Source organism: Rissa tridactyla, chromosome 4, assembly GCF_028500815.1.
Source record: "Rissa tridactyla isolate bRisTri1 chromosome 4, bRisTri1.patW.cur.20221130, whole genome shotgun sequence".
NCBI classification, from domain to species: Eukaryota; Metazoa; Chordata; class Aves; order Charadriiformes; family Laridae; genus Rissa; species Rissa tridactyla.
This window is the reverse complement of record NC_071469.1, coordinates 18,667,056-18,683,796: the sequence shown is the minus strand read 5'-3', so window position 1 is coordinate 18,683,796 and position 16,741 is coordinate 18,667,056. Positions and strand designations below refer to the sequence as shown.

Below are 16,741 nucleotides of genomic sequence, written 5' to 3'. Positions count from 1 at the left end.
CCTTGGCAGGGTGAGATCTGCAGATCCCCCAAGCTCAGGGTAGCAGAAGGGTGCAGGTTTGGGGACGCAAGAAGCTGGGCAGAGAACTAATCCAAAGTTGACTGAAGGTTTCTTGTGTATTGAACCCAGCTCAATGTGCACATATAAGACTGGATAAAAGAATCAAATGTCTGTAAAAGAGCGTGGAATTATCGCAGCCCCCCTCCCATGCCACTGAACACAGGCACGAGGGACAAGTGCTCACATGGGGATGCTCATTTATTTATTTATTGAGGGGAAAAAGACATTGGTGAGAGCGACGCTTGTGATGCTTTAAAAAAAAATTACTTTCTGATTACTCTGAAGTTAAAAAAACTAAGCCACCATCATATTTATCTCCTCCATCCATAATCCTACTGCCACCAAGCAAGCACTGCCCTGAGCGGCCAGTTTGTATCTTGTTGAGGTGGCTTTGGGGAGCTCCTGGGGTTTTCGGGGTGTTGTATCCCTGGGCAGCACAGTGGCCTCTAGTGGCAACTGCTCATATCCAGCCCTGGGGAAAGAAACCTGCAAGTGAATCTCGGGGATGGGGGGGCTGCTTGCTTCCCAGGAAAATGAGGAGCAGAGTCCAAACTGCTGGTGGAAAGGTATCCCTGTGCAACAGGTGATTTGGTGCCAGGCAGGGTCCTGAGCACTCCCATGGACCCCACCTGCCCTGAACTGCCACTCCTGGGACCCCCACCCACCCACCTCCCCTCACAGCCCTGGAGACCCATCTAAACTCAGGCCTGTGCACCTAGTTCTGTTCTGGTCCCTGGGGTGCTGGTCTGCAGCCCTGACCCCTGCATGGCTTGTGGTGTAGGCAGCCCATCTCCACTGCCCTCTCCTGGTGGGACATTGGAGCTATGTAGCAGCTCTGTCTCCTGGATGGACCTCAGACCTCGGTTGCAGCCTTGTCCCTGGCCCATCTCCTGCAGCTCCAGGAATTGAGTGCCCTACAGGTCTGGGTCTCCTAAGGGCAGTCTGTGAGCAGTCTGCATGCCTAATGAAAGGTGACTTGTGCTATGATCTCTTCTATAGAGGGGAACAGCTTGGGCTTTCTTTCTTCAACCTGGTCACCCATTTCTAAAAAGTTTGTAAGTCCTTTGCAGCTTTGAAGTCTTTTTCCCTCTGCTGAGTTTGGCTGGAGCTGCCTGAAGGACTTGCTAGCACATCAGCCTCCTCAGGAAAGCAAGCTGAGTGTGTCTGCTGAGGCAGGGTCTTGAGGGCTTCCTTTGGGCAGAGATCCTGGGAATAAATCTTGCAGGCTGTCTGAGCACAGCCAAAGCTAGAAGTTTTAGTGCTTGGTTTCGTGCTTCCTTTATCTCATGTGTGGGGCAACAGCTTCATTTATTTCTTTGCAGAAAAGTCCCCAGGTCCTACTGGGGTGCAGGTGATAGTTCTCAGTGTGCCAGCAAAGGTGTCCCTCCTTTCTGGCACAGCTGCATTTTTTGGCTTTATCCTAAGACATAACGGACCTCATATCAGGAGCAGAAATGAGCATCAAGTCTTGCCTGGTAGTCTGTGCTCTCATGCAATGCTCTTGCCTCCTTTCCCTGAGGCTTGCTTGCTGCAGGTTAGGAAATCCTTCCCTCTCCACCAGAAGGTTTGCCTTCAACTGTCCCAGTCCCCTGTGCTGCTAGGAGGGAGGTCTGCTGGCCTGCAGCCCATCAGCAGCAGGAAGGGACCCAGGCAGAGGGTACACCCACATCTCGAGCCCCTTGGATGTTATGAAGGCCGTCGTCAAAAAAAATGTGGGGCTGGATCTGGGCGAGGATGGGGCCCTTGGGAGCCCCGTCCATGAAAAAAGCCTCATCAATGGCCAGACCCCACTCCCGAAGCGTCTTGATGGCTCGGATGCCCATGTCCCGGCCACTGCGGGCAGTCACCAGGTAAGTGCGGATGGGGGATTTTTCCTGGCTGAACTTCTTGCGCATCTTCCCAAGGTGCATGGCAAAAGCCTTCAGGGGACCCTGGAAGCACAGCAAGTCACTTGGGAGTGAGTGAGAAATAAGGAGACACCTTCTCTCCCTGTACAAGCCACTTGGTCCTCTTCCAGGGTTTCTCAGGGCTCTGCAGAGCACAGGGACACCTGTGTGGTGCAGGATTGGGCGGTGCTGGGACTGGTGCTGTGCACTGGGATGCTTGGGAGGAAGGTGAGCATTGTGATGCTCATCCTAATCCCAGGGTGACCAGGAAGGTACATCCTGGCGAGCAGTGCCTCTGGGTCTGAGTCCTGCAGGGACTTTTACAGCAAGAGGTCCCAGCCTAAAAATCCACAACTCTGGATATTTGGGAACTGATGCTCGCTTACAGGAGACATCAGGCCAGATCCATCTCCAGTGGCACCCCAGATCAGGCCCACACCAGGGACTGAGTGGTGGATGCAAAGGGATACTGTAAAGATTTGTGCTGTTTTGGCTACTCATGGCAAAGCCCTAGTGGGAGAGATGCTCATGGTGTCTGTGGATGCCCATCAAAGTGGGGTGGCTTGCTTACCTCTCCCATGGGCACGGCCTCCATCGCCCGCTCGTACTGCAGTGCCCCCTCCAGCCCCTGCTCCCGGAAGACCTGGTCTGTCTCATCAGAGAAGAGCACGGCGTCCCCATCGAACACCACACGGAGCGGGGTGCTGGGAGCCTGCACCTCCTGCTGGAAGACGAGTGCTGACGAGACCCCTGTGAGAGAGAGCAAGGTGGGGCTCAGGAGGGGCACCCCCTCCTGGGGGCAGCTCGTGCATGGCCAGCTCTTCCCTGAACATCTGCCATGGCCCTGTCCCACACCATAAATGTTGGGGTCTCCAAGCCAGGGGTCTTTCTGGCGAAAGAGGGGTCAGGCCAGCCTTTCTAGGGCTGTGTTATCCCCCCATGGGCATGGGAATGGACAAGACAGAGCCACTGATCAGACACCAATGTCTGGAGAGATACTCGGTCTGCTAAGAGATGATGCGTGGTTGTGTGGGCATGAGCAGCCCTCCTCCTGGTGCTCGCTCACCCTGCCAAGCCTGGCTTTAATGCCCAGATTTAGCACTCTGAGCTGTGAGTAATAGGGACTGGCACCTCCACTTGATTGGGGTAATTGGCTTAATTACAGGTCTCTTCGTACAGGCTGCTCCCTGCCCGCCCTCATCCGTGGACTGAGGCCCCCGGATGAGAGAGACTTGTCAGAGCAATGATGCTCTTCAAGGAGGCTCAAGGAATGTGCTGTGTAGCGAAGGAAAGCCCAGGCTGCAGATGGCTTACTCCTGACCTTGAAGGACCTTGGCCAGCTGATGTGCTCATACCCAAGCAAATTAATAAGGAGGCGATTAACCCCATTAGAGCTGTACTGCCTCCGATCCAGGTCAAGCATCTGCTTGCATCTATCCCTGAGCACATGGTAACTCTGTGTGTACCAAGAAAGCAAATTTCTATAGCATCCTCACAAAGGCCTGGGAACCAGCGATGCACGGTTATTGATCCAGGGAGCAGCAATGATCAGTGTCTTTGTTAGAAAGGCTTAAATGTCAGGCAGGGAATGACCAGCCCATGGCAGATCTATGGCCAGAATTATGCATAAAGCACTTGGTGACTTGTGAAGGCATCTGAGAAATCCTGGTGTGTTTGCAGGCTACTGTTTGGGATAGAAGAGGAGACTGAACTTTTCAGGTCTGTACTGGTAGTGAGTGTGCCATTCATCTCCTTGCCCCTGTGAAACCATGGTCTCCGGCATTGCCTCTTAGTACTGAGCTGCTTGGGGAAAGTGTGGTGGGTTTGGGGGCGTGGGATGGAGGGGAGAACACACCTCTCCGGAGGGCATTGCAGACATCTGTCCTGTCAGCCGAGAGGAAGAGCTTGACCCTGTGGGACTTCAGGTACTGCGTGGAGTCCTCGTCGCTGACGAAGCAGAACTTTGAGATCTCCAGGCCTTTGGGTCAGGGAACGTGAGCAAAGTCTGTTACGGGGCAACATCCTCCTCGCAGCACCCCCTTCCCTCCCCAGGGTCTCGGCATGCTTTGCTGCAGAGCTCGGGGCACTTCATTTCTCAGTGCTGTGTGGGGAACCTGCCCATGTTTTTGCTGCATCTTCTTGCCCCATTGCTCCTACAAAACTGCAGAGTGCAGTTAAATATTGCCTTCACCCCTCCCTTAAATGAGCCTAAATCCAAGATTTAGGTTGTGTTTAACAACTCTGTTTCTTTAGTAGCTGCCTGAGGATGCCTTGGCTGCACAAAATGCTGCCAGCCCCGCTGGTGCAAAGGATTCGGCCAAAGGGAGCTGGGCTCTGACAGGAGCCTGTATGTTGGGTGTGCTCCATCATCCTGGGCAAGCTGCATGGGGCGGCCAGGAATTGGGCTTGTTTCCAAAATAACCCCTCCCCCGTGTGTCCCCTGGCTCTGTATTTGCCACTGATGCTCCACTGTTGTGCCTTATCTGCTTTGCAGCATCCCAGGGGAAGCACGCACCTCCATGGATGGAATCTCCCTTACCGTAGTGCTTGGCGCTGTTGATGATGCGCATTCCGCTCTCAGGGCTGTTGTTGGAGAGCACCAGGATGTCAAAGAGGTCCTTCTCTGCTGGGTTGCTCTCCAGGATCTTCTCGTTCACATACTGCACCGCCTGTGAGAAGATGAGACTCTCTTGGAGGGGCATGACTGTGATGGTGTTGCTGGGGCTCTTTTGCAGTTAAGGTTAGTGGTTTGTGCTGCATCTGTCAGCTATGGCAAGGGTAGCATGTTATGGAGAACCAGACAGAGCAACCGTACTCCAAAAGCCATCACCAAGAGGGCAGGGAGCAGGATACCCACTAGGGGGCAGGTGGACATGCGGGACCGGTGAGGAGCACAGGTCTCGATGCCTTGCAAGGAGGCCAAGAGGCCAGGACAGGCATATCTGCACCCTGTGATGGGAGTTGAGACATAAAGCTGGGAAAGCTGAACTTTCACCCCATTCTGCGGGGGTCTGCATGTGCCCCTGGCTAGGTGTGGGGCTCACCTGGATGAAGGCGAAAGCCGTGCCTGGTGGCAGAGGCTTGTCCTGGTTGGCCTGCTGGTGCCTTATGTACTCCTCCTTGCCCTTCTCCATGTAGAGCTTGTGCTCTTCCTCCAGGTTGAAGATGGCTCTGGTGGTCACCGCAATGACCAGTGCCTCACTAGGGTCTTTCTGCAGGACAGGGAGGAAAGAGGGGTTAGGGGACAGCAAAGAAGGAGTTTGGGGAGGTGGGGTGAGCAGGGAGAGACAGGGCTCCACTGATCAGGGTGGTGAGATTGGGTGTTGGAGGCATCATCCATGCGTCATGGTTCCTGATGCCAGAGGGCCTTTGGAGAAGAGGTACCAAGCCCAATCTTCATTTTCTGGCCACCAAGGATGGGGCAGGCAGTTATGAAACCCTAACCTGTCTGCCAAGTGCCATATGCTCTGAGGACAGCACATACCAGAGGGGATTGCTTCATAACATTGGTGTTTGTGGGCACAGCACAGCCACGGTCGCCTGTTTGTGCTGAGCTGGGCACTGCTGTGTTTCTTTGCACAGTTCAGTTCTGGAGAGTCTAATAAAGTCTATATACATGTACAGAAGCTGCTGCTTTCTCCCTGGCTGCTCCAAAACTTAAGTGTGAGCAAATGCGCCCGTCCTGTCCATGCAACTGGAGGTTCAGTCCTGCAACCTCTTCCCATGTGGAAATCACAGGGACCTCACTGGGACCAGGTGGCCAGCACCCCTGGGACAGGCTAGTTCTGCTGAAAGCTAGGCACAAGCAATTCATGCCACCGCAGCTCTGGGCTGTGGTGTGTCGTCTCCTGCGGTGGCATTTCAAAACTTGCTTTGGAAATACAGGATGCGTGTTTTGTAACGAACAACCTTTTACCTGTTTCACGTCGGTGTTTATGATTGTGCTTTCAGGCTCTGCCATCTTCCACTTTCAGCCTCAAAGAGAAAGTATACAATTAAACTGATACACTGTAAAACAGCCAATCTAGAGAGGAGGGAAGGTGGAAAAGAAAGGGGACATCCTACCCACCAAGTGGGGCAACCCAAATCAACCTGCTTCTGCCAACAACAGCTCTGCTCTGAGAAAGCCTGGTCTAGTAGTTCCAATTAAATGTGATGAAGTGGCTTTTTTCTTTTTTTTTTCCCCAAAGAGTATTTTTCTCCAGGGGGAACTGCTAAAAGTGGTTGTGAAGCTCTTTCCAGCAAATTAAGTCTGTCTTTATGCATCTTAACTAGGGCTTGGAGATTGATTGGAGCTAAAAAGCCAAAATAGGTAAGATCTTACCGGTAGGCTTCTAGTTCACATCCTTATTGCCTTTCTTCTTATTTATTTTTGTGTGTGAATGGCGAACTTCTGTCCACAAATAAGCAAGTTCACTGTGTGAGCAGCTCATTTGCAGCTGCAAAAGGCCTGAGTCAGGGGAGGTGTGTGGCGAGGGCTTGGGTGCAGGGTGGAATCCCGCTGCTGGGGCTGGTCTGCCCCTCCACAGCCCTGTGAGCCAGCTGATCCCTACGCTAAAGGTCTCAGTGCAGGCTGTGCTAACCCAGGGCTGGCAGATGAAAGTCACGGGGGGTTACACGGTCTGCCCGTGCCTAGCAGCTGAATAAGAAATCACATTTATTTTTGCGCACCCAGGTCCTGTGGTTTCTGTAACCACCACGCTGTACGCTTCATTTCTGTGCACTAGTCAGTGTTAGAAGTGGAATTTTAGGATTCAGCCTGTGGGATGGGAACTGTTCCCATTCCCACCGAGGGGCATCCCATGGGGGTTGTTTCCACCCAGCAGCTCCTACAAGTATGCTGTGGGGTTTCTCTGTAGGCAGCAATGATGTCCCTGCACTGATGTGCTGGGGATGGCAGGGGGGTTCAAACCTCATTTACCAGTTCATGCTCCACCTGATTACAGGGTTGAGGGGCTGTGCAAGCATAGACCAAAGCCAGCATGCAGAGTGAAGGGGGAGTCAGAGTCTCCAGAGAGATCTTTCTTTTGCCCCAGTTTTCTTGAATTCATTTTTATTATTGAGGGGCTGTACAAAGCGTGGCCTGGGCTGTTAGGAAATGCACTTGGCTGATGCCAGCCCCAAGAGCTGGAGCCTTGCCGTGGGGGTTCAATGCTTGCATGTGTATTCCCCAGCTGCCCCGGGAGTGGAAATCCCTGCCGGCAGGGCTGCTTCCCCAGCCAGGGGGTGCCTGGAAAGCTGGGAGATGCTGAGCATCCCTCTGCTTCTTCCCCCCATAAACTGTGCTGGGCAGGGGTCTCCTCCCACAGAGCAGGGCAGAGGGTGGCAACCACCAGCCCTTCTTGTCTGCTGAGCAGGAGGAAGCTGTCCTCTGACCGAATTTCAGCCAAGCACTTTTCTAAAAGTGAAAGGGAAATGAGAGGAGACAACGGAGCTGAGCAAGCCCTTCCTGGGGGGAGAACAACACCTCTAATTTCTGCTCTGCCCTTCCAAGTGCTGCAAACCCAGCCTGACTTCCCCTTTCCATCTACCTGCCGCTAATAACTGCAGTATTGCTTACATACTGATATGCGTATATGCACATACACACACCTCCGCTGCCAGTCCCCCCCCTCCCCGGCAATGCCGGATGCGCAGGAAAGCGTGTCAGACGGATGCTGGCTGGTCCCCTCAGCTCATCCTACAGCTGCGTAGCGCGGCGCAGCGATTAACCCCACCGCACAGAGCCGGCATTTCGCTAGAGAGAAAAGCCCAAACTCACCGCGAGTGCTGCCTCCGCTCCCCGGTGCAGCCTGTCCGGCGGCAGCATCCAAACTTTGCCCGAGATGCTGCCGTTTATATTTCCCCCTCCCCGCACTGGCAGGAAGCAGGCAGGAGGCAGACTGGGGTGCAGCTCCGCTCCCCGGCGTGCTGGGATTTGTAGGCAGCCCGGCGGGTTGGCGTCGTGCCCTGGACAGGCTGCATTTCCCAGCCAGCACCGCACGGTCACGGCTGCCCAGGCCTGCCCTCGGCCATGGCCAAGCTCCTGGGGAAGGGGCTCATCCCCGGTGCTGCTTTTTGGGCTCCCTCAGAGCTTGTGCTCAGCTGCCGCTCGCTGCCCACAAGCGCTGCCGTGATGTCTATTTCTGTAGCTGGGGTATTTATAGCCTGCGTCCAGACCTCTCATTTCCCGGCCCTTGAATACATAATGGTTGTGTTTTTGACCGAAAATATAGGGTTACCTGTTCAGGAACGGCTTGCAGAGTATGCAGGCGGATGCAGGGAGCTGAGCTGGGGAGACAGGCTGGTGTGGAGTGTGGCAGGGTGCAGTGGGGGTCTCACCACATTTGCAATTTTCCTGTAATGTTTTCGGGTCCCTTTTCCCTTCTTTTCTGTAAGCTGCCTGTTATGCGCTGCAGGGGTGATTTTCGGGCTGGGACCTCGCTCCCCTGGACAGGCTGTGTAGCATCCAGCCCTGCGAGGCTCATGCTACCAGGGTATTTCAAGACCCACTTTCTGCCCAAGAGTGAGATTTGAGGGGGCAGCTGACATAGAGGAGCAGCTGCCATCCTGCAGCTTTTCCCTTGCCCCACTGCTGGAAGAGGGCCCAGAGCAGCAGCCTTTCCTGCCTGCCTCCTGCCAAAGGAGACCAAACTCCCCTGCACTAAGGCCAAGCAGCCGTCCCCCCTGCCTGGCACTGGGTTGTCACCGGCATCACCAAACCTCCTCCCAAACTGTGGGCTGCAACCGGGGTCCTGCGCAGCTCGGCTTCACCGAGATGCTTGTCTCCAGCAAACAGCCTGTGGAAAAGGCTACTGATAAGCTCAGCCTTTAGCATGCATAAGCAAACACCCTCTCCCTGACTGATTTTATTGGGCATGTTTCCTTTTCCCATTGCCCCCCTTATGTATTTCTTCTGTGCATCCTCTGGGACTGCCAGTTTTGAGCAAAAAGAATTTTGGCTTCTGTGTTTCCCCCGCCAGGGTTTTGTTGCAGCACCATTCCCACAGCATCTCCTGCTTCTGGAGATGATGCTTCTCTGAGCAGCAGGAGCGCAGGGTGCTTGTGAGTGGGGCCAGGTTGTAGGTGTCTGAGAGGCAGCCGCAAAACCTCTCCTGTGGCCAGGTGACCAGTGTGGCAACGCCTTGGTGTCCATGTGAAAATCTGGCAGGACCAGTGAGCCAGGGTGGCCAGGCAGAGCTGGGATGGGTCTGGTTTCTGGGGCCTCCATCCCCATGTCTGCGTCAACCATCGTGCGCTGGCAGTATGGCTCCCTGCTTCCAGCACTGCCCCAAATTTGTGCCGTGATAAGACAGGTTTTGGGCTGACTTTGCTGAATTGGCAGCAAGGGAAGAAATGTGCAAGCATAAATTTAATGTGACAGGGATGCCAGTGGAATCGCTCCTGGCCATGTGCCTGGTGCTGCTCCCGTTGGTGCTGGCTGATGGAGCCACCCAAGCAGTATCCCCTCGCCCTGGTTGCCCTCTCTGCCGCGTTGGAGTGAAGCATCCCCGTTCATCCCCACTGCCGCACACATTGCCCGGGCCCTCGCATGGTGCATTAAACCACCGGGTGCCCCTGTGGGCTGACCAGCTGGGCTCCCCAGGTGCAGGGCTCACCAGGGATGGATGCAGCCATGCACCCATCCTCTTGCAAGCATCCATCCCCTTGCGCTAAGTGACTGCAGACGTGTGGTCCAGCCCAGCATCACTGCAGGGATGGTTTGAAGAAACGACTTTGCCAGGGCACGGAGCTGGGCAGTGATGCCTGATGGTTTCTCGCAGGCAGGAGGCCAGGTTTTGCTTCCTGGTCCAGCAGGGAGTTCCCCACTGGTTTTTTGCCTGCGTGAGCACGGCTTGGGTCAGAGGCAAGGTGGGGCCGACGGAGCTGCTGGGGCTGCCCGGTTCCTGGACTGGCAAAGCAGACTTTCCTGTTTTGGCCGTGCCGTGCAGCCACCATACCTGCTGCACCCTCGGCTCTGCACCCGGCGGGGTCCCGTCTCACCCCGCAGCATGCCCCTGCCACGCGTGGTGTCTGGTCCCGGAGCTCTCGCAGCGGGGAAGGGAGACTAAGGCTGGGAAGGAGACGCATCGGTAAGTCTGGTTTTGGGAGCCAGGCAAGCACAGGGTGGGAGTGAGCAGCAGGGCTCCCCCAGCCCCTTTTCCAGGAGCAGGATTGCTGGACGCTCCCTGCAGAGCCCACCAAGGCTGCACTGCCTCTCCCAGGCCGCAGCAGGGCTGTCCCCATCACCCCCAAAACAGCGGATCAGGTCACCCCGCAGGGCTGGGTTGAGCCTTTTTTTTTTAAACCAGGGCCAACATCAGACTAGTGTGACGCAGTCCATGGAGTCTGGCAGGGAAAAAGTGCTGAGACGCCTAATTCTGTGCTGGGTGGGTGCCTGCCTGCCTGCGCTGTCGTGTCCACCCACCACCACAGCCTGAAGCCGCAGCCCAGTGCCTCCTAAGCATCACAGGCACGTCACCAGCCACCAATTTCCATGTGTGGGAACAGGAGAAACTGATCATTAAAGCTGCTGGTGGTGAGGCTGCAAGCGGAGCTTGGGTATCCAACGGCACAGATGAGCCAGGCGGCCCTGGGCAAGTCACTTATCCTGCACCTCATTGCCCCAGCGATGATGCCGCAGGGATGACAGCAATTCCCAAGTCCCTCCAGCTCTGTGCCCGCAGGTGGCAAAACCCACTGTTGGAAAAATTAAAGGCTCTTGCTGGCTTTGCGGGCTCAGCGGAGGGAAGCGCAGGGGTGGTTTCTCCCCAGGAGGCTCCCCGTGCCAGGAGCCATGGCCCTGTGGGGTGGGAAGAATGTGGGCAGAGCACAGGAAAAGCGCAAGCAGAGCAAGGTGATGATGGCTGCTTGAGCAGAGACCTGCTCAGATGCGAGGTGGGCGGCTGGGACAGCCAAGACAAACAAGCACATACCTGCCAGCCTCAGTCACGGCACTGGGGCCAGGTGCCACCAGCGCCGTGATAGCTGCAGACCCACTCGCCGCGCAGCCCCACTCCTGGCACGCCTCTGCGGCTGCCGCTTCTCACCCGAAAGGAGGCAGGGAGGAAGTTTTGGCTACAAGGAAGTGTTCATGCTAGAATAAGAGCATTGCTATGGGGAGCGCAGTAGTGAAAAACCATTTGAAGCCTTCCCTTAAGCTGCGTCAGCGTTGCCATGTGCACGGGTCAGGCTTACGCAAAGTTTCCGAGCCGGTGTGACCCCAGCCTGGTGGCACCACTGACATCTGCAATGCGGGCACCAGCCCCACTGCAAGCCCAGGAGCAAACCCTCCGGCTCCTCAGCCCTGCGAGAGGGGGGAAAATAGCCAAAAAAAAGGTGTTAGCTAACGGTGAGGCTTGCCTGGGGCTGAGCAAACCCTTCAGCTCATGCTGCCTGGCCAAGGAGGAGCCAGCACAAAAGAGCTCCTGGGTTTTTTTGCCCTACAGACGGGTGATTCCTCTTCTCAAAAACAAAGGAAAACACCCTAATCCATCCGCCTGGCTCCCTCCCCTTTCCAAAGACAGGCTTGCAGGGATAGGATATGCATGAGAAGGCTGTAGGCGCAGAGTCCTGCCTGCCGGCAGCTCCCTGCGGCTCCATTTCACACCTCATTGCCAAAGTGGCCAAGCCCTAAATGCTTACTCTGGGCTCTTATTTTAATTGTGTTTGCTCTCATTAGAGCCCTGGGCCACTGGCAGCACACGCACCACTGGAAAGGAAATCCCCACCCTGTTAACTTTGCTTGCCTCCCCAGGTCACTCCAGCTTAGCCATGGCAGTGGCAGCCACGAAAGGCAAGGCAACGGCCTCCCGGCTCACCAGCAGCCCCATGGCCATGGCCACCACAGCTCAGCCGGGCTTCCTGGGTGGCTGGCTTAGCCAGATCCCATGTGAGTATGGCAGTGCTTGCCCTGGTCTCTAAGGCAGCATTATCTGGGGGGGCTCCTGGACTCTGAGGCTGTGTATCCATTTTTCTTTCCCTCCAAATCCCTTTTTCTGTCGGGGTCCATCGGGGTGGGGATGCTGCAGAGGGATACCGTGCCGTTCCGGGAGCGCAGGACGTCTTTGCTGCCCATTTGGGGAATGGTCTCCAGCTGCAGGCTCCCTGCATGGGGACTGTCCAGGATTATAGATACAATTTTGAAAATACAACTCCTTAATGCTGAAGCACCAGGAAGGAGTTTGAATGCACTGGGTTTTGCGTGGTTTTAACTCTTCTGTCCATCTCCATTCCCCAAATGTCACACCAGTACCCAAATGGGCGCTCATCGCTGTGGCTGTGGCAGCGGCTGTTCTCCTCCTCCTCTTCCTCATCTGCATCATCAGGTGCTGCTGTTGCAAGAAGAAGCCCAAGAGGAAGGAGAGAGTCAACTTGCATGCTGTCAGCAGCTCCACCACGGCCAGCCTCGTGCGTCCTGCTGTCCCCTCTCCCCCAGCTCCCTCCTCCCTGAGAGGTTTGCTGCCGTGCTGCCCGGTCCTGGGGGTGGCCAGGGATGTGGCTGAGCATGTCCTGAGGGTAGTGCTGCTCTCTGCTGCAGGTCCAGCCCGAGATGGAGGACCTGGAGAGGGGTGTGGAACCGACAGGGCGAGGAAAGCTGCAGTACTCCCTGGAGTACAACTTCCGTGCGCAGGAGGTGGGGATGCTTGCAGCTGTGGCACGGCAGGGAAAATGCTTTGTTCCTGCATGGTCCCATTTTGCTGCCCATTGGGGTGGACCATACCCTCCTGCACATCTCCCCCTGCCCACAGCCTGCTGGCTCTTACGCCCAGGTGGTGTGGAGGCGTCCTCCCTGCTGCACTTGCTTGCTTCCCACTGAGCCCCTGGTCATCTGTCCTCATCCTCCTCCACCTGGTGACCTTGTGCATCACTCCTTTTAAGCTGAAAGTCGGCGTGAAGCAGGCAGCCGAGCTGAAGGCCATGGACAGCGGAGGTACATCTGATCCATACGTGATCGTCTACCTAACGTCTGATAGGAAGAAGAAGTATGAGACCAAGGTTTACCGCAAGACCCTGAACCCCGTCTTCAATGAGACCTTCACTTTCCTGGTAGGAAACTATAGCTGAAGATGTTTTTTTGGTCCCACCAAGACCATTGCATGGGCACTGCTCCCTGCAAAATTGGGATGGGGAAGCATCAGAGAGAAAGACCTGTTATTGCATCCACCACCCTGTCCCGTGGGGCAGGAGCTGCTACTGAGGAGTGTGTCCAGGCTTTCGGGTCCTCCCCTGCAGGTACCCCAGGCAGAGGTGCCTGAATCCACACTGGTGATGCAGATCTATGACTTCAACCGCTTTGCTAAGCACAACATCATCGGTGAGGTCCGGCTGCCCCTGGCCAGCGTCAGCCTGCAGCATGTCATTGAGCAGTGGAGTGACCTGGCGGTAGCCAGTAAAGTGGAGGTTGGTCCTGGCAGGTGGGAAACTCTGCTGGGAAGGATGCACTGTTGCTTTGCTTGCCACCACCCCAAGAAGCAGGCTTGTAGGGGCAAGCATGAAGGTGGGGGAGACCCAGGAAACTTGGGGCCAGACTGGTGGTCCAGCCCTAGGTGAGCCAGCTCCTCTGCCCAGTGCTCATCGCTGGCATCTCTCCATCAGGAAGAGCAACTGGGTGAGATCTGCTTCTCGCTGCGCTATGTCCCCAGCACTGGCAAGCTGACGGTGCTCATCCTGGAAGCCAAGAAGCTGAAGCAGATGGACTCTGATGGGCTCTCAGGTCAGCAGGGGCTGCTCATGCTCAGATCTCCCTACTCCTGCCCAGGCCTTAATGGCACCAAGAGCTGCAAAGCCTTGAAAGCTCTTGGTGCCAAGACCTGCTTCCTGCTGCCACCACCATACCTAGCACTTGGCTGGCTCCCAGCCTTCCCTATCACAGATACTCTAGCTTTGGACAGAGGTATCTCCCAGGAGGAAATGTCATGGCTGGATGGTATGGGGAGCTCATGGCAGGAGGAGGCAGGGGGAGGTGAAGTCTGGGGTGGCTGGCAAGGGGAAGAGTGGTCGATACTCACCATGAGGAGTGACAAATGGGATACCATGCTCTGCTTGGGAATGCTCTAGGGAAGCTGTTTTGTAGCTGAGCTCCTCAGTCAAAAATTGTCACTTGTGCCAGCCATGTCCTCTCTCTCCTCAGATCCTTTTGTTAAGGTGCATCTCATCCTGAACAGGAAGAAATGGAAGAAGAAGACGACAAGTGTGAAGAAAAACACCTTAAGCCCTTACTTCAATGAGATGTTTGTTTTTGAGGTGCCTTTCAGTCAGATCCAGGTGGGTTTCCCTGCAGCGCCCAGGGCTGAGTGAGTCCCTGGTGTGGCAAGCCCCCTCCCACTGACTGTCTTTCTTGTGCCCTTCTCCCGCAGAACGTGGACGTGGTCATCTCCGTCTGGGATCATGACAAAGTGACCAAGAACGAGCCCATCGGCAAACTCTTCCTGGGCTGCCGGGCCACAGGCAACCAGCTGCGGCACTGGTCCGACATGCTGTCCAACCCACGCCGGCCCCTTGCCCAGTGGCACAGCCTGCAGCCCCCAGATGTGGTTGACAAAGCCCTGGGGCTGAAGTCCCACCTCAAGCTGCCCCTGCCACCCAGATAGTGGGGGTCTCCTCCGCTACCCGGGGCGCAGGACAGAGGGCTTGTGGAGGGGTGAGGGGCTTCTGCTCAGCAGCATCTAGACGTGTTTGTCCCACCTCAGTGTCAGCAAAGAGGGGACTGGGGGCTCTTTCTGGCCAAGAGGTGATCTGGCTGCTGGTGCAGCTCATGCCCTATGTAATGCCCGGAGTGGAGCAGCTCGGCACCCCAGGGCAAGGCTGGACGTGGAGCAGAGGATGCTAGATGGGACGGCGCGGATGCAGGAGCCGACTCATCCCAACCACTCATGGGCCAGGGGAACAAATACACAGAGCTTCAAGCTCATGCAAAACCATCGAGTCCATTGGTATTTTTCAAGCAGAGGACTAATGTGCGGGCAGCCTGGGGTGGGCAGTTTCTTTGGTTGTGAATAACTTGGCAAGAGGCGAGTTCTTGGAAAGGCTTTACGTGTCCTGGGAAGGCTTTTAAACAAGACCAAGACCTTGAAACACCCTAAGAGGCTTGAGAGGAGAGAAAGAGGACAGGCTGGTGAGGAAGGTGTTGGAGACTCAAGGCTAGCTCTTTAGTGCCTCTGCAATAAGCAGGCTCTGTGTCCTGGCTAGAGGCTAAAATGGCACAGCAAAATCAGCCACTGGTTGTCCACACGGCTTCACTTTCAGCCCATTTCCAGTCTGTGCTGACTTGTGCGCCCCAAGATGTGACTCAGAGTATGGGACTCACCAGCAACCATCCCCACAGACCGTGCAGATGGGGCAGCACAGTGGTGGCTCCATCCACACCGTGTGGTTCTACTGTGCTGGCACAGCAAGCTTTGCACCCCTGGCACCTGGAGGTGCTCCAGGGTGGAGGGGCTGAGGTTCTCGCTTTCATGCCATGATCAGATCACACTACCCTGATGAAGGCTGGGTTGCAGCCCTCACGTCACTTCTGGGCAGGTTTCATGTAATCTGGGAAGTTTTTGCGGCCACATGTCCTGCCCTGTCCTGCTTTGTGGGGCTTTGGGGTGGGGGCTACATAAATAAAGAGCCCTCCTAGAAGGATGAGGACATTGGAGAGGTGCCACTGTCCCTACCCGTCCTTGAGTATGCTGCAGTTTGGAGTGGCTTGGGAGCAGCTCCTTGGAGCCATCTGCAGGAGGAAGCTCGCTGCATTTGGGGGGGAGGAGGGAATCACCCTTACTCCGAAATACTTCTGCTACAAAGCAGCCAGAGCGCACAGAAGATTTAGGCTCATGTCATTGTATTTTGACCCATAAGAGAAAAGGAATGTAGAATAATAATAGCTATTGCCCTGGCTCTGGAGGGGAGAGAGCCTGGCGCATGAACGAAGAGCCATTAATATTGAAAAGCAGTTAATCTGCAATTACCCAGAGCTCCACGGAGCAACCACCCGAGAGTTAAACAAACATAGTGAAGCTGAGGAAGATTATGAAAACTCTCGCTAGAGATTAATGACCTGAGTTTAACCATAAAAAGCTGCTGCGTCTGCTTCTTGATAAATATTCTCCAGGCTTCGCCGTGGCCGTGAGGAGGGAAAAAATGACAGGGTGGTTTCGAGATGGCTGTAACAACTGGAGTGTGGCTTCTGCTGGGCAAACAGCATCTGCTGGCGTCTGCTAATGAGATGGAGGAGAAAATCAGTCACCTGAAAAAGACTTCTAAAGGGAGGCTTTAAAGCCTCAACCTTCAGCCTCAGCCTTAAATCAGGTTGGAACAGGCCGTGCAGAAAGGAACATCTCTGAAGGGGGTTTGGGGTGCCAAATCTGTTGCCAGGTTGGGTTTTGGTGATGACGTGTGGTGATTTAGGGCCATGCAGGACCCAGAAGGGTTTTAGAGGTTCTGGGAACAGGACACTTCTCCTGTGTGTGTGTGTGTGTGTGTGTGTGTGCACGCGGGTGCTTTTCCCAGCCCCCTTTTTTGAAGTTGTGGCCTTGAGGTTCACTGCAAAATTTACGGAGCTGGGCATAAAAGCATGTGGATATTAGTCCCGACATGGACACAGCTGAAGAAAGTGCAGGGACATCCCCTCCTTGAGAAAGGTTAGCCCCAGTACCGGTGCCCACCGCTCCTCTCTCCAACTTTGGCCTCGCTCAGAGCCCAAATCACCAGTGCAGTCCCAGGTGAGCAGAGCCGGCGAGGGAAGCCGGTGGCACTTTTCTGGGGGGAACCAGGGACCTTGGGAGTGAGCACCCAGCGGGGCCAGCTCCAGGCAGCCTGAGCTGGTCCTT

General features: G+C 55.4%; 2 protein-coding genes across 3 annotated transcripts; one reads left to right on the top strand and one right to left on the bottom strand.

The window, feature by feature from the left end:
- Window positions 1–244: 244 nt before the first annotated feature.
- Window positions 245–10,976, bottom strand: LOC128909477 (cytosolic 5'-nucleotidase 1A-like). 2 transcript variants are annotated; one of them, XM_054201201.1, is made up of 7 exons: window positions 10,862–10,976; window positions 5,863–5,921; window positions 4,991–5,158; window positions 4,486–4,615; window positions 3,802–3,924; window positions 2,518–2,696; window positions 245–1,991 (listed from the first exon to the last, which is right to left on the bottom strand). In XM_054201201.1, exons 2-7 carry the CDS (start codon window positions 5,905–5,907, stop codon window positions 1,689–1,691), a joined length of 948 nt encoding a protein of 315 aa, XP_054057176.1. In that variant the 5' UTR covers window positions 5,908–5,921; window positions 10,862–10,976; the 3' UTR covers window positions 245–1,688. The 2 variants fall into 2 exon arrangements, with proteins under 2 accessions (XP_054057176.1, XP_054057175.1); XM_054201200.1 differs by lacking the exon at window positions 10,862–10,976 and adding an exon at window positions 7,708–8,148.
- On the top strand, window positions 9,881–14,518 carry SYT8 (synaptotagmin 8). The gene is made up of 9 exons (XM_054201199.1): window positions 9,881–10,018; window positions 11,683–11,817; window positions 12,178–12,335; window positions 12,466–12,561; window positions 12,807–12,974; window positions 13,161–13,328; window positions 13,524–13,641; window positions 14,059–14,192; window positions 14,285–14,518. Exons 2-9 carry the CDS (start codon window positions 11,700–11,702, stop codon window positions 14,516–14,518), a joined length of 1,194 nt encoding a protein of 397 aa, XP_054057174.1. The 5' UTR covers window positions 9,881–10,018; window positions 11,683–11,699.
- Window positions 14,519–16,741: the final 2,223 nt, after the last annotated feature.